The sequence below is a fragment of the Lolium perenne genome, chromosome 3 (assembly GCF_019359855.2).
Source record: "Lolium perenne isolate Kyuss_39 chromosome 3, Kyuss_2.0, whole genome shotgun sequence".
Classification (NCBI taxonomy): Eukaryota; Viridiplantae; Streptophyta; class Magnoliopsida; order Poales; family Poaceae; genus Lolium; species Lolium perenne.
In genome coordinates, this window is record NC_067246.2 from 275,003,427 (window position 1) to 275,019,418 (window position 15,992).

At 41.4% G+C, this 15,992-nt stretch overlaps 1 protein-coding gene across 1 annotated transcript; it reads left to right on the forward strand.

Moving 5' to 3' along the window:
- The first annotated feature begins 14,958 nt into the window (after positions 1–14,958).
- Positions 14,959–15,861, forward strand: LOC127340030 (F-box protein At3g07870-like). Its single transcript, XM_051365813.2, has one exon. It carries the CDS (start codon positions 14,959–14,961, stop codon positions 15,859–15,861), a length of 903 nt encoding a protein of 300 aa, XP_051221773.2.
- Positions 15,862–15,992: the final 131 nt, after the last annotated feature.

A 15,992-nucleotide genomic window follows, 5' to 3' on the forward strand; every position in this document is an offset into this window, starting at 1 on the left:
ATAATAAGTGTGTTTCTTGGCCACCAACGATATATATAGATCGAGAGAGAGATTGAAATATATATATATATATCCTCAAGAATATGTTCAGATATATATTGAGATATATATATGCATGAATGATATGTCCATGGTATTCCATGCGCGCATGCACACTAATTGTATATATATTATGAGGCAACTTAATCAAATGTGTTTTCATTCGAGAGAACTTGTCAAGATTCAAGTTATTTAATTTATCAGCGCTAATTATTTTGGTCGCCTGTTGATGCGCAATTAAGTGTCGTTGGCCTATATATATGTAGTGTTTAATTAGGGTTTAGGTTTTAGGGTCTAGGGTTTAGTGTTTAGGGTGTTTAGGGTGTATGTTTAGGGTATAATTATGGATTAGGGTTTTAGGGTTTTAGGGTTTAAGGTTTAGGGATCATCGATCGAGTGCACACACACATTATTAGAGGCACCCGCGCCTTTGCGCATAAAGTGCATGCGTATATATAAGTGTGTTTTTTGGCCACCAACGATATATATATAGATCGAGAGAGAAAGATTGAAATATATATATTTATCCCCAAGAATATGTTCAGATATATATTGAAATATATGCACGAATGATATGTGCAAGGTATGCCATGCGCACATGCACACTAATTGTATATATATTACGAGGCAACTTAATCAAATGTGTTTTCATTCGAGAGAACTTGTCAAGATTCAACAAAGTTAATTAATTTATTAGCGCTAATTAGTTGGTCGCCTGCTTGATGCGCAATTTAGTGTCGTTGGCCTATATATATATGTAGGGTTTAATTAGGGTTTAGGGTTTAGGATTAGCTAGCTAGGGTTTTAGGGTTAGGGTTAGGGTTAAGGTTAATTAATTAGGGTTTAGGGTCTAGGGTTTAGGGTTTGGGGTTTAGTGTTTAATTAGGGTTTAGGGTCTAGGGTTAGGGTTTAGGGTTTAGGGTGTAGTGTTTAGGGTTTAGGGTCTAGGGTTTAGGGTTTAGTGTTTAGGGTATTTAGGGTGTACGTTTAGGGTATAATTAGGGATTAGGGTTTTAGGGTTTAAGGTTTAGGGATCATCGATCGAGTGCACACACACATTATTAGAGGCACCCGCGCCTTTGCGCATAAAGTGCATGCGTATATATAAGTGTGTTTTTTGGCCACCAACGATATATATATATAGATCGAGAGAGAAAGATTGAAATATATATATTTATCCCCAAGAATATGTTCAGATATATATTGAAATATATGCACAAATGATATGTGCAAGGTATGCCATGCGCGCATGCACACTAATTGTATATATATTATGAGGCAACTTAATCAAATGTGTTTTCATTCGAGAGAACTTGTCAAGATTCAAGTTAATTAATTTAGCAGCGCTAATTAGTTGGTCGCCTGCTTGATGCGCAATTTAGTGTCGTTGGCCTATATATATGTAGGGTTTAATTAGGGTTTAGGATTTAGGATTAGCTAGCTAGGGTTTTAGGGGTAGGGTTAGGGTTAAGGTTAATTAATTAGGGTTTAGGGTTTAGGGTTTAGGGTTTAGGGTTTGGGGTTTAGGGTTTAGGGTCTAGGGTTTAGGGTTTAGTGTTTAGGGTGTTTAGCGTGTACGTTTAAGGTATAATTAGGGATCATGGATTAGGGTTTTAGGGTTTAAGGTTTAGGGATCATCGATCGAGCTAGTGCAAAGACACATTATTAGAGGCACCCGTGCCTTTGCGCATAAAGTGCATGCGTATATATATAATAAGTGTGTTTCTTGGCCACCAACGATATATATAGATCGAGAGAGAGATTGAAATATATATATATATATCCTCAAGAATATGTTCAGATATATATTGAGATATATATATGCATGAATGATATGTCCATGGTATTCCATGCGCGCATGCACACTAATTGTATATATATTATGAGGCAACTTAATCAAATGTGTTTTCATTCGAGAGAACTTGTCAAGATTCAAGTTAATTAATTTATCAGCGCTAATTATTTGGTCGCCTGCTTGATGCGCAATTAAGTGTCGTTGGCCTATATATATGTAGTGTTTAATTAGGGTTTAGGTTTTAGGGTCTAGGGTTTAGTGTTTAGGGTGTTTAGGGTGTATGTTTAGGGTATAATTATGGATTAGGGTTTTAGGGTTTTAGGGTTTAAGGTTTAGGGATCATCGATCGAGTGCACACACACATTATTAGAGGCACCCGCGCCTTTGCGCATAAAGTGCATGCGTATATATAAGTGTGTTTTTTGGCCACCAACGATATATATATAGATCGAGAGAGAAAGATTGAAATATATATATTTATCCCCAAGAATATGTTCAGATATATATTGAAATATATGCACGAATGATATGTGCAAGGTATGCCATGCGCACATGCACACTAATTGTATATATATTACGAGGCAACTTAATCAAATGTGTTTTCATTCGAGAGAACTTGTCAAGATTCAACAAAGTTAATTAATTTATTAGCGCTAATTAGTTGGTCGCCTGCTTGATGCGCAATTTAGTGTCGTTGGCCTATATATATGTAGGGTTTAATTAGGGTTTAGGGTTTAGGATTAGCTAGCTAGGGTTTTAGGGTTAGGGTTAGGGTTAAGGTTAATTAATTAGGGTTTAGGGTCTAGGGTTTAGGGTTTGGGGTTTAGTGTTTAATTAGGGTTTAGGGTCTAGGGTTAGGGTTTAGGGTTTAGGGTGTAGTGTTTAGGGTTTAGGGTCTAGGGTTTAGGGTTTAGTGTTTAGGGTATTTAGGGTGTACGTTTAGGGTATAATTAGGGATTAGGGTTTTAGGGTTTAAGGTTTAGGGATCATCGATCGAGTGCACACACACATTATTAGAGGCACCCGCGCCTTTGCGCATAAAGTGCATGCGTATATATAAGTGTGTTTTTTGGCCACCAACGATATATATATAGATCGAGAGAGAAAGATTGAAATATATATATTTATCCCCAAGAATATGTTCAGATATATATTGAAATATATGCACAAATGATATGTGCAAGGTATGCCATGCGCGCATGCACACTAATTGTATATATATTATGAGGCAACTTAATCAAATGTGTTTTCATTCGAGAGAACTTGTCAAGATTCAAGTTAATTAATTTAGCAGCGCTAATTAGTTGGTCGCCTGCTTGATGCGCAATTTAGTGTCGTTGGCCTATATATATGTAGGGTTTAATTAGGGTTTAGGATTTAGGATTAGCTAGCTAGGGTTTTAGGGGTAGGGTTAGGGTTAAGGTTAATTAATTAGGGTTTAGGGTTTAGGGTTTGGGGTTTAGGGTTTAGGGTCTAGGGTTTAGGGTTTAGTGTTTAGGGTGTTTAGGGTGTACGTTTAAGGTATAATTAGGGATCATGGATTAGGGTTTTAGGGTTTAAGGTTTAGGGATCATCGATCGAGCTAGTGCACAGACACATTATTAGAGGCACCCGCGCCTTTGCGCATAAAGTGCATGCGTATATATATAATAAGTGTGTTTCTTGGCCACCAACGATATATATAGATCGAGAGAGAGATTGAAATATATATATATCCCCAAGAATATGTTCAGATATATATTGAGATATATATATGCATGAATGATATGTCCATGGTATGCCATGCGCGCATGCACACTAATTGTATATATATTATGAGGCAACTTAATCAAATGTGTTTTCATTCGAGAGAACTTGTCAAGATTCAAGTTAATTAATTTATCAGCGCTAATTATTTGGTCGCCTGCTTGATGCGCAATTAAGTGTCGTTGGCCTATATATATGTAGTGTTTAATTAGGGTTTAGGTTTTAGGGTCTAGGGTTTAGTGTTTAGGGTGTTTAGGGTGTATGTTTAGGGTATAATTATGGATTAGGGTTTTAGGGTTTTAGGGTTTAAGGTTTAGGGATCATCGATCGAGTGCACACACACATTATTAGAGGCACCCGCGCCTTTGCGCATAAAGTGCATGCGTATATATAAGTGTGTTTCTTGTCCACCAACGATATATAGATCGAGAGATAGAGATTGAAATCCCCAAGAATATGTTCAAATATACGCACACACATGAATTATTAGAGGCACCCGCGCCTTTGCGCATAAAGTGCATGCATATGTGTGTTGTTCTGGCCACCAACGATAGATCGAGAGAGATAGATAGATTGAAATCCCCAAGAATTAGAGGACCCCTTGCACAAGTGTTGGCCATCTATATATAATATGAATCCCAATAATGTTCATACATGATAGGGCATATGGTGTGAAGCAATTTTTTTTCGAGAACTTGTAAAGATTCAAATTTATCAGTGCTAATGGAAACTAGTGCACATTAGAGGACCCCCTCTTACACGTGTTGGTCATCTATGTATAGTTTGAATCCAAATAATGTTCATACATGATAGGCTATATGTGAATCAATTTTTTCTTCCAAGAACTTGTCAAGATTCAAATTTATCGGTGCTAATGGAAACTAGTGCGCACTAGACGAGCCCCTCTTGCGCAAGTGCTGGCCATTACATATAGTTTAAAACTCAAGAATGTTCATACATGATAGGCCATATGTGCAAAGGAATTTTTTTTCCCGTGAACTTGTCAAAATTCAAGTTTATCGGTGCAAATGGAAACTAGTCCAAAAAATTACATAGAGGTCCAAGAGAACTAGACAATAACTAATAGGACCTGCAACTTTACAAAAAGGACCCCAAAACATATAGCAGAAAATCAATCGAATCCTTCTGGACCGCACATCGATCTCTCGCTCCGCATCCTTTCAAAAGAACTCCGTCGCCGGGGACGCACCACTTGGGACGGTGTCGCCGGTAGTCGCCAGGACGAAGGAGAAGAAGGGCCTCAGCAACGGCACATTGGCTCTGAGAAGGGCCGCTGAAAGGCCAAGATGTTCACGGGCAAGACGTATGACACCGTCGTATGCCCCGAGCTTGTGAACGTTAGCAGCTTGACTTCCCCATTGACCAGATCTGAAGTACTGACCAAAGCAAGCCTCACCGTTAGTGCCATCACCTTGATGGCACCAGATCGGGGTTTGGCCGGCAAGATCCGCCAGATTCACCGTAGGCCAGATCTGAAGCTGATGACGAGATCCCCGACTCCATTGCGCCATTCTGCTCATGGGAAACACTGGATCTAAGCTTACAACAACATGAACTCCCTCGGATCCAAATTAACTGACTCAACTTTGCTTATCTAAATATGGATGTATCCACACATGTTTTTACTCGAGATACATACACGTCTAAGGAAAGTTGAATCAATTAATTTAGTTTGGAGGGTGTACGATATACAGAGAGAAGTCGGCCTCGTCTCCGGCCGGCGAGGCTGCCGGAGAGAAGGGGGAGAGGAGCCAGGGGAGTGGGAGAGACTCGAGAGAGAAAGAGAAGAGGAAGAAATGAGAGCTCCCTGGGGAAGAACATTATTTTGTCGTTCTGCTCGTAGCTTGAAACTGAAAATTTCGGCCGCGCGCCAAATCATCCCGCCGCATCCATTCGAAAATCCCGTGACCAGTTTTACCCTTTTAACCCTGGTCCGGAAGCTACAACCCACCGACCATGGAGGGCTCATTCGGTAACAATGAAATATCTTGCCTAGATCCCGAACCCTCCCCATAGGCCCACACCCACCCACCAACCATTCGCCCCATTAGCTCAAAAATACTCTCACACGCCAAAGCTCTGACTCTCTACAGTACTAGATTTGCTTCGCCGCCGGCATACTCCTCCACAGCCTAGCCTTGATCGTGTTGGCTGTCCACCCACCTGATCCGCTCCCCCTCCGCCCTCGCCACCGACGGATCTGCTTCACCGCCGACCTCGCCACCGACGGATCTGCTTCACCGCCGACCTCATCCACAGCGTAGCAATCAACGCCTTTCCTGTCGACGCACCGGATCCTCTCCAACGGAACCGTGTCGACTTCACCGCGGCCCCCCCTCCACAGAAGCCGATCTATTCCACCGACTACCTCGGCACAGCGGCTGTATCAACTTCACTGAATCCCTTGCCAGCCAACCAGATCTGCTTCACTAACGCCCGCTTCTACTGAAACAGGGTCGACTCATCATCTCCCGCGTTCGCCGCCGCTGGAATGCAAGTTGCCGCCCCCGTCCACCCCGCCGCAGCTTGGTTAGTACGCTGGCCCGTTAGATCGCGGTGTTTCTTTATCCATGTTTTGTGTAGTTATTTGCAGATCTCATATGCCATTAAATTTCTTGATGTGTTACTTCGCATGAAGTTCGTTTAAATATTGTACATTACCAAAGCATTATCCGGTCGCTACCATCCTGTTCATTCTACTGACACCTGTGTGCATCCACATATTTGTAGGGGACCCATTCATTTGCTGCCAACTGTTTTTGTACTGCATGCTATTCCTTTTATAGTCATGCTATGGGCATTTCCAATCTGGTTGTTCTTATACCACGTCATTAGCTCACCGCTAGCCGCTAGCTATTTTCTCGTGTCTGCTATTCTTTTACTGCTTTTATAATCATGCTATGTGCATTTCCAATCTGCTTGCTCTTATACCTCGTCTTTAGCTTATAGCTATTTTTTCCATCAATGCTCCTGTCGCACAGCTTGTATAGTTATTGCTGCGTGCATGTCTGGTCTTTGTATTATCGTAGACTAACTTGTCAATGTTATTTTTCCTAGGGATTGATCATGCGAACCACTTATTAGAATATCCAACATTAACAGCGGGGACGCTAGGGAAGGTTGGAATCTGAGTTCTTGGTTAGTAACTTTGGCAGTTTACTTCCGTTATTATCTATAACCTATATGCATTGTTCCTTATGCAAGAGATAAACACTTGGAACCCTGCCATAGCAATGCCATCCATGCTTTACTATGTTTCTGCATATTTGATATGCTTGTCTTGGAGCAACTGCGAAGGTGATTTGAACCTGACATTTGGTCATTCTTAATGCCAGTTTACTTTATGTGGAAAACCTTGGCATTACCCTACTCTAAATCTGAATGTCTGAAATTCGTATCTCATGCAAAGCAACATCTAGTTGGTTTTAATCTGATATCTGGTAAATATTGGCTTATTCATTTGGCAGCTCAAGTTTTTGTTATTTGAAACCAGCTGACTTGGTCTTAAATGTGATATCTAAACACAGATTAAGGACAATGGAGCAGGAGGATTAGCATTTCACTTGATGGCTGAACCTAAAGTGACAGGCATGTCGACCACGACTAGTGCACGCAAGAGAAGGACCTGCAGCGAGCCAGTATGTTCTGCTACATGTCGTTATCTCGATCTCTACATTGCGTAATACATGTTTGAATAGTTAATTATTGTAACTATTTTTGCAATATTACCAGAATGCAGTTTTAGTGAAGCAGTCATCATTAGAAGATAGTCGCCAAAGCGACCCTGTGCAACATTATGATGTAAGTCTGCTTAGTACAAGTTCCATACATTGTCTTATTTATGCAACTTGTTATTATCTTATATCTACATTGCATAATAAATGTTTGAATAGTTCACTGTTGTAACTATGTTTGCAATATTACTAGAATGCAGTTGTAATGAAGAAGTCCTTAGTAGAAGATAGAGCGCAAAAAAGGTTCCGGCGTGAGCCTATGCAACGATATAATGTAAGTCTGCGCTTAGTACTTGTGACTATCTCATATCGACAATGCTTAATACATGTTTGCATAGTTCATCGTTTAATCTTTTTGCATTATTATCAGAATGCAGTTCTGATGAAGCAATCTTCATTAGAAGAGAGGCCCACAAAAAGTTCTGATCTTTGTTCTGATGCATCCTCTCATAGCCGTCAACCTAGACCATTCTTTTCATCAAACAAAGGAACATCTCAAGGCTGTACTTTATAAAAGACATGGTATTGCTGCTTTAAGGTCTGTAGCTGATATGTTGACCAAGAGTACACAAGATCCAATCAAGGCGATTGCCAAATGTCAACATGTTATTGATGATGCTAATAGAAGTCCTCAATGATTCAATGTAATTTTTTTATTTGGGCACATTAATTGCCTTGTAATTTTCCTAGTTATTTTATTTGTGTATGTAATTGTGTGTATCATTGATATCAGATTTTAGGCTCATGAAATTTAATGCAAGTTGACTAGTCAAACAACCAGGGCCCTATAACAGATTGGGCCGGCCCATTAACAGTAGTGTGGGACCCACTTTCATTTTGGGCCGGCTCACTTACTTACTGGGCCGGCCCGTTAACAGGAAAGTGGGACCCACCTGTGCTTTTGGCCCGACCCACTGTCTTGTTGGGCCGGCCCACTTGCTACATGATGGACCCCACAGACTAAATGGGCCGGCCCTTTAAGAGGAAAGTGGGACCACCTGCGTTTTTGGCCCGACCCACTAGCGTGTTGGGCCGGCCCACTTGCTATATGGTGGACCCCACATATTAAATGGGCCGGCCCTTTAACAGGAAAGTGGGACCCACCTGTGCTTTTGGCCCGGCCCACTATCTTGTTGGGCCGACCCACTTGCTATATGGTGGACCCCACATACTAAATGGGCCGGCCCTTTATCTGGGAAGTGGGACCCACCTGTGTTTTTGGCCCGGCCCACTATATTGTTGGGCCGGCCCACTTGCTATATGGTGGACCCCACATACTAAATGGGCTGGCCCATTAACAGGAAAGTGGGATCCACCTGTGCTTTTGGCCCGACCCACTGGCTTGGTGGGCCGGCCCATTTGATCTAATGTGGACCCCACGCACTAAATGGGCCGGCCCGATTAGCAGGAAAGTGGGACCCACCTGCTAATTGGGCCGGCCCAATAACTTCTTGGGCCGGACCACTTGCTTTAAGGTGGACCCCACTTTGTAAATGGGCCGGCCCGATAACATGAAAGTGGGCCCCACATGTTTTGTGGGCCGGCCTTTTTGCCTGTTGACCGGTCAAACGAGTGCATTCGGCCCGGCCCACATGCTTAGTGGGCCGGCCCATTAATGTTTTGACCAGTCAACCTTAGAGGTTAGGCCCGGCCCACGTAACTAATGGACCAGCCCAGCTATATAGTTGACCGGTCAAACTAAGTCAGCTGGCCCGGCCCGCAAACTTAATGGGCCGGCCCGCTTAAGACGTGGCAGGCCTCGTGTGGGCCTACCATCTACCACGGGGTTTCAGCGGTTAACGCCGTTAACTGCCAGTTAATCTGCGTCACCACGTGGCGGTTGCATGACGTCGCGATCAACGGGCTCCCGGAAACACTTCTGCAACGGTCCGATTTTCCGTGGCGGAAGGGCACCCAAGCGCGATGGACCGAAAAATACGTGGTAGGACTTTGCCTGACGCAGTTTCGACAACAGAACCCATATCGTCGGGTTAGGCCCATAGGCGACGAAAAACACCCCTTAGCGGACGATTTTGAGACGTTGCCTATCAGAACTTTTCTTGTAGTGACATGGGGGCTCCATGCACTTTCAGATACATTGTTTGCTTAGCTGCTTGTGTGTATAAGAAAATTGGAGCAAAACCGAGGCTAACCAGGTATTAATCCTCGTATTCCTCAGAAATGTAGCATTACATGCTTAGGATACAATTTACAGCATATTATAGGGTTATATGTGCCCATCTTGACTTCCTGTTTCATGTTGTTTACTTGAATTACATAATTGTGTGTTTAAATGGAGCTTAAATCCTGGTTAGTAATTTGTATGAATGTGTTAAACTTTTTATTTAACCGTGTGATTAAGAGATGCTTGTCATATTAATTTAACACTTATTTCCATCAATTCGAACAACATTTGTTAACTGATTAATTCACATTATTGCTATAATGTCTTATTTATACAAGTTTTAAATTGCAAATGCTATCTACAGTTAATAACTAATTTGCATTATTGATTTACTTAATTATTTATGCAAGCTTTAAATTAGATATGGTATGTATAGTTACTAACTAATGTGCATTTATACAAATAATTACTTTGCATTGTTTTCATTCCTTTTCTATTTATAGTCATTACATTGTTTGTATGCAATAGCAGCTAATTAACCTAATTTACTTCATTTAACAGGAGGATCCTTCGGATGAAGTTGGTTCTGACCGGGAGGATAGGGACCAGAAGAGTAGGCATGTTCTCCGCATGCTTAGGTATGGGGACATTCCCTACCTTCTTGGCCCAGGGAGGTTCAAGTGCCCCTGGTGCAGCCGCAAGGAAATGCCGACGGACTTCCTCGGCATGTACCAGCATGCCACCTACACTGGTGTTGGCAGCGGGCAGACACCCGCACACATCAGTGCCAAGCATGCTGCCTACGGCCTGTTCCTCAAGAAGTACGCCCCCAGGCAGTAGGAGCATGCGGAGGATGCTGCCGACCTGTCTGCCTACCTGCCTGCCGACCTGCCTGCCTACCTGATGCCTACCTGCTATCATGTTCCTTTAGTTGTGTGTTTGTGTTAAACTCTGTCGTACTTGTGGTGTTAAAACTTGGTTAATGCTGTGTTGAACTATGTTTCTAATTAAGTATGCTTAGTGTTTAAGCATGTGTGTGTTGTGCTTACTACATATGCTTATGTGTTGTGCATGCTTGGACCTGTTGTGTGCTTGGATGCTAGGTAAGCATGTTCTATTTGCTGTTGTTGCTCTAGCCTGTTAGCATGATGTAGTGACAATGATTTTTCCAAAGTAAGCGTTTGATTATAGGAAATGTATTGCCAGTTTTGCTTCAGGGCAAGAAAAAGAGAAGACAGGTATTGCTCAGTTATGTTGCAGAGGTTTTGTACATAATTGATAAGGTTTTTTCCAGTGGAAATGGGGGAAAACCTCTGATAATCTAAAATAAAGACGGCGTGTTGGCAGTAGGGTGGAGTTGTTATCTTATGTGATACTTGACAGCAACAAATCTCTCAGTCAACAACAACAAATATCTCATTTGACAGCTACAACACTCGCAGCAGACAGCAGCCCAATCTAGACCTGACTAATGGGCCAACTCCATCCAATTAGGCCCATTAGGCTAGTTCAGGTGGTACATATAAAATAGGAACAACTATCTCATTTGACAGCAACAATAATCGCAGCGGATAGCCCAATATAGATTTGACTAATGAGCCATCTCCAACCAAATTAGGCCCATTAGGCTAGTTCAGGTAGTACATATTAAAATGAAGCAAAAAATGGGTGTTGCCGCGACTCGAACCGCAGACCTCGTGGGAAGTCATCTCGCAGGGGTAGTCTGGTAACCAGTGGGACGAAGAGAAACATATTGACACTTACAAGTAAGAAAGGTATCTATAGTCATTTTATCACTTCCGTTAGGTTATTAAACGCATGTTTGTACATTTTTCAACACACAGATCTTTGTATAGTCTATTATATACAATTCACTAATTCACTAATTGAATATGAAATAGATAATTCAATATGAATCTTAACACTAAATTTGTAATATATATGAATAACAACTTAAAAAATTGAAAATAGCTAAAATTCTTGTCTTAGTGGATTAGAATTTTTTTGTTTTTTTTGTTGGGTTTTGTAAACAATTTGGTACAAGAAATAGTAGTCATTTGAGGACGAACAGGTTTGAACACACATAAAGACTGACTTAGATTACATAAATATGTCACTTACATAAATAAGGATGTAAACAAGTACCACCATCGTTACATAAATAAGTCTAGGGACACGACACGGTACAATATATAAAAACACGGCATTTTAAATAAACACGATAAAACTAAAAAGTAGAGAAACATGCATGACAAGCTTCACGAAATTCCTCCTCAACTTTATTCCACCCTGGCCGCGCTACTCGACCACCGTCATCAACACTTCACTCCTCGTAGGGGAGGCAGTGCATCTGGTTTTCGGTGGGGAAGATGCACTCGCAGTTGGTGAAGATGTTGTACGTCGTGAAGAAGATAGACTCGCAGCCGCACCAGAACACTTGACCGAGGAGCTCGTACGCGTCCCACGGGTTGGTGAGGGTGACCGTGAGCAACTTGAGGGTGACGCCGTCACGAACCTCCTCGAGGTGGAACATCGGCGGCGAGCCCGGTGGGAGGTGGGCAAAGGCGGCGGTGAAGAATGCGTCGGCGAGCTCGACGGGGCTCCTCCACCTGGATTGCGCCCACACACGGAGCGTGCGCTCGACGAGGACGCCCGGCGGGTAGCGCAGCTCTGGCACGGTAGGCGGCCGAACGAAGGTCGGTCCAACGTACTGCATCTTCTGGTGGTGCTTTGGGGTTCTAGGAAAGGATGAAGGGCGTCGTGTCTGGAGTGGAGCTGGGTGGTGTGTGGGAGAGGAATGTAGACGTATAAATAGGCTAGAAAAATGTGGTGTGGGAGACGAAGATTGTTGTTTGGCGATAAAACGACTCGACTGACGCGTGCATGTAGCCGTTGCCGTTTCGCACATTAATCGAGGGGGTGTCCCGTGTCGTTGTCGTTTCACACTGAAACGGGGGCGCGTCTGCTATCAGCTGAATCGACCGCACTGAAACCTTGAACTAAAGAGCATTTTTTGTATTACACCAGAGGAGAGCAATTAACATAGCCTTGATTGTGAAAAGCAATGAAAATTTGTGGTTATCACCCAAGAAATTTGGAGAATCAACAAATAGTGAAGTTCATTATTTTTCCTTTCTAAAAATATCGTAGAATAGATAAAAATATTGTAGAAATAATCTCATAAATGGTGAGTTCATAAATTCCCGATGTCCTTAAGAGTCGCCTAATCCATGTTCGCGGCCTTTAGAGTTTGGCACGACGTATAATAAGCACCATGTATGATGTTGTAGTGTTTGCCATGACGTGTAGTTGAGTTGTGGATTTCCCTCTAATGGTTGGACACAGATTCCCATTTTCCCTTTTAACAATTTAAGATTGTCTTTGCTATCTAATGAAGCTTACATTTATATAGAAGAAGAAATGGGAAACTTAGTTTAGAAACGATCTACAAATGGAAAAAAACCACTCTCTGAAACCACTTCAAATGGTATATCTTGTTTGTACCAATTTTAGAAGTTCCGATGTAGGAAAAAAATGTTACTTTCTTTAGACGATTATGTGTCGAGTATCAAAAATAGTGAGACGTTAATGGATTTTTTTTGTACTGTCCTAGTAAAAACAACTAGTTCATAGGTAGTGTGATGTGAAGGCATACAACCATGCAATGATGGGTCTTCGCTATTTGGATTATCACTCATATTTAACATTGTGTTCCTAATGGAAAACATATACTATTTCAATAAGACATTCTCTCAAGCTAATGGGTCCGTGGGATTTTGATAGAATTGTCACATTATCACAAGTCGGCCTTTTTGGACTCCCATGTAGTATATTGGTGAGAAGTAAAATCCATGAAAAACAAATAAGGTGTATCCCTTATAGGGGTGGTGGCTCCGCATGACCAGTGGAATCTGTGCCTACACAGACCAAACCATCCTACTAGTGCTAGTAACACTACTAACTTGGGCCAAACCCAGCATTACATAGAAATAATTAGGTACCCCCTTGGTTTTGAGAGGCCAAAGCAGCTACCCCCGCTCGCCCTCCTCCTGGGCCGGGTCCTGATCCAATGGCCATGGATGTTAATGCCTTGATAAGGCCCAAAATGATCCATAACTTACCCTTTTAGATAAACTCCCACCCCATCCCCTCCTTCAATCCACCTTCGACATGTTAACCCTAGATACAGACCGGCGGCGCGGTGATGGTGTGTGACAAGGCTCAGTGAGGACGCGATATCCGTGAGGCCTTGCACGCAAAAGTTTGTAGAGAAGAGAAGGCTATCGAGAGAGGGGAGGTGATCCGCGTCGTCGTGGCTTGGAAGTTTAGGTTTCATCGGTAAGATCTGATCCACCCGCCCCAATAATTTCCCGGTAAACCATGGTTTTGGTGAAAAATCCCTTTCTTGTATTTGTTCCTCTATTGTTTTTACTCACAAATCAGAACTTGTTATCACACATAATTGTTTTTACCATAGTTTGATTTCCATATATCCCTCTGATGTACTTGTTATGTTTTTTCATATAGCCCACTGTTATTTTGCCATCTGCAAATTCTATTAGTTACCGAACTTGCCAAAACGGCATAGTTTTTTGTGTGTTTACAACCATCATTCCTTGCCAACATGTAGTTTTTCATGTTGTTCTAGATTTACATACCTGTGTAATCCTATTTTTTATTGATTAGTTATGTAATGTTTCCATCTAAACTATTTTCAATTGTTTCACACACTTAATTCTTGCAAATATCGTCTAGGTGTGTGGATTGTATATTAGTGTCAAGGTCCATAGTTTATGTTATTGTGCATGCTTACATGTGTATTCAAATTTACAACAATCATATGTAAATGCATTTGTTAACTATTTTTGGTAATAGACCAATCATACCAGGCTCCATATTTTCCTATGTGGTTTATACCTCTTTAATCATGTACCAATTCTTAGAATCTTAAACATATAGAAATTTCAAAATTTCTTCACATTTTTTCCGGCTAGTTATTTTAATAAAAAATATTTATGGTGTATGCCTCATCATTTTCTAAAATATTTTTTCCTACAATAATTTCATACCTAGGCTTTGTGCTTACTATGGAATTTGAGGAAGCCAATTCAAAGAAACAAATAGATGATGAATGCTTAATAAACTGTCTCACTGGAGACCTCGTGGAGCGGATATTTTTTAGGCTTCCAGTTAGCACTTTATTGAGGTGTGTTGGTGTTTGCAAACAATGGAAAAAAATGATCCGTGATCCCAAGTTTGCCACATTACACCTTCAGCATGCATCCCGTTATGCCATATTATTCTTCCAACAAGAGTCTATTGCAAGAAAATGCTACCCTAGTGATGCCATACTTGTTGATGAAGCATGGTCACAATCAACATATGCAGTGCCAGTGATTGGCCCTAATGATCTCCTCTGTGGATCATGCAATGGGCTTATATGCTTATACACAAACACATCAACCATCAAGATAGCAAACCTTGCAACGGGTGAAAGCATGCGTATTGAGAAACCATTGAGGAATTTGAAGGGTGATCATTTCTCATTCTACACCTTTGGATTCCACCCATTGAAAAAAGAATACAAGATCACACACTTCCTAAGTGATAATATAGATGGCCCTTTCAAGAATAAAGATAGATTCAATGTTATTCAGGTATATACGCTTGGTGATGAGAAATGGAAAGATATCAAAACTCCAGAAGCCTTAAGCTTGAACTGTGTGAGAAATGCTGGAGCAATAAATATTGATGGAATAGTGTATTGGATAATTGAAGATATAGCAGCTAGGCGGTATGCTATTATGTCCTTCGATCTCAGTGAAGAAAGGTTTGTGCGGATACAATTACCAACACCATTGCCTGAACATTATGCATATGGTTCTTGGAAATTCTTCATACGAGAGATAGACGGGAAGATATGTATAGCAATTGCTCAAACATTTCATTATGCACTTGAAGGGATTTTTGGTAAGGTGCAGATTTGGACACTTGAAAACAAACTGGAGCAAAAGTGGAGCCAGAAGTACAATGTTGACACATCAAATTACCTTCCTGGTCCAAGTTTACTTCATGGGGGTAAGTTATTGACGCAAAGTTGTGACAATAAACTATTTACATATAAGTTGCTATGGAATGGGGTGAACTTTGAGACTGAATTGAACGAGGCAATGAAATTGTTAGATTTCGGCCCCCGAAAGCCAGAAAACTTGCAATCTTACATATTTGTGGAGTCACTTGTACGTTTAGATATATACAAGAAATATGGCAGTGTACGTAGGAAAAATAAAAGTGGAGGATGGGAATTAAAGAAGTGGAAGACATGGGAGAACAACCTCTCCGAGAGGGAAGAAATGTGGATCCGCATTCATCGAAAGGAGCATGAAAGAGTTGTATGTTGACTCGATTTAAAAAATTCTTTACTGAGCACTAATTATGCTTGAGTATTTAATAAAATGTTGAGTTTCCATTTGATAGGCATCTTCAAAACAATTTATCATATGGCTCAATGGTCTACTTCCGCTTATATCTG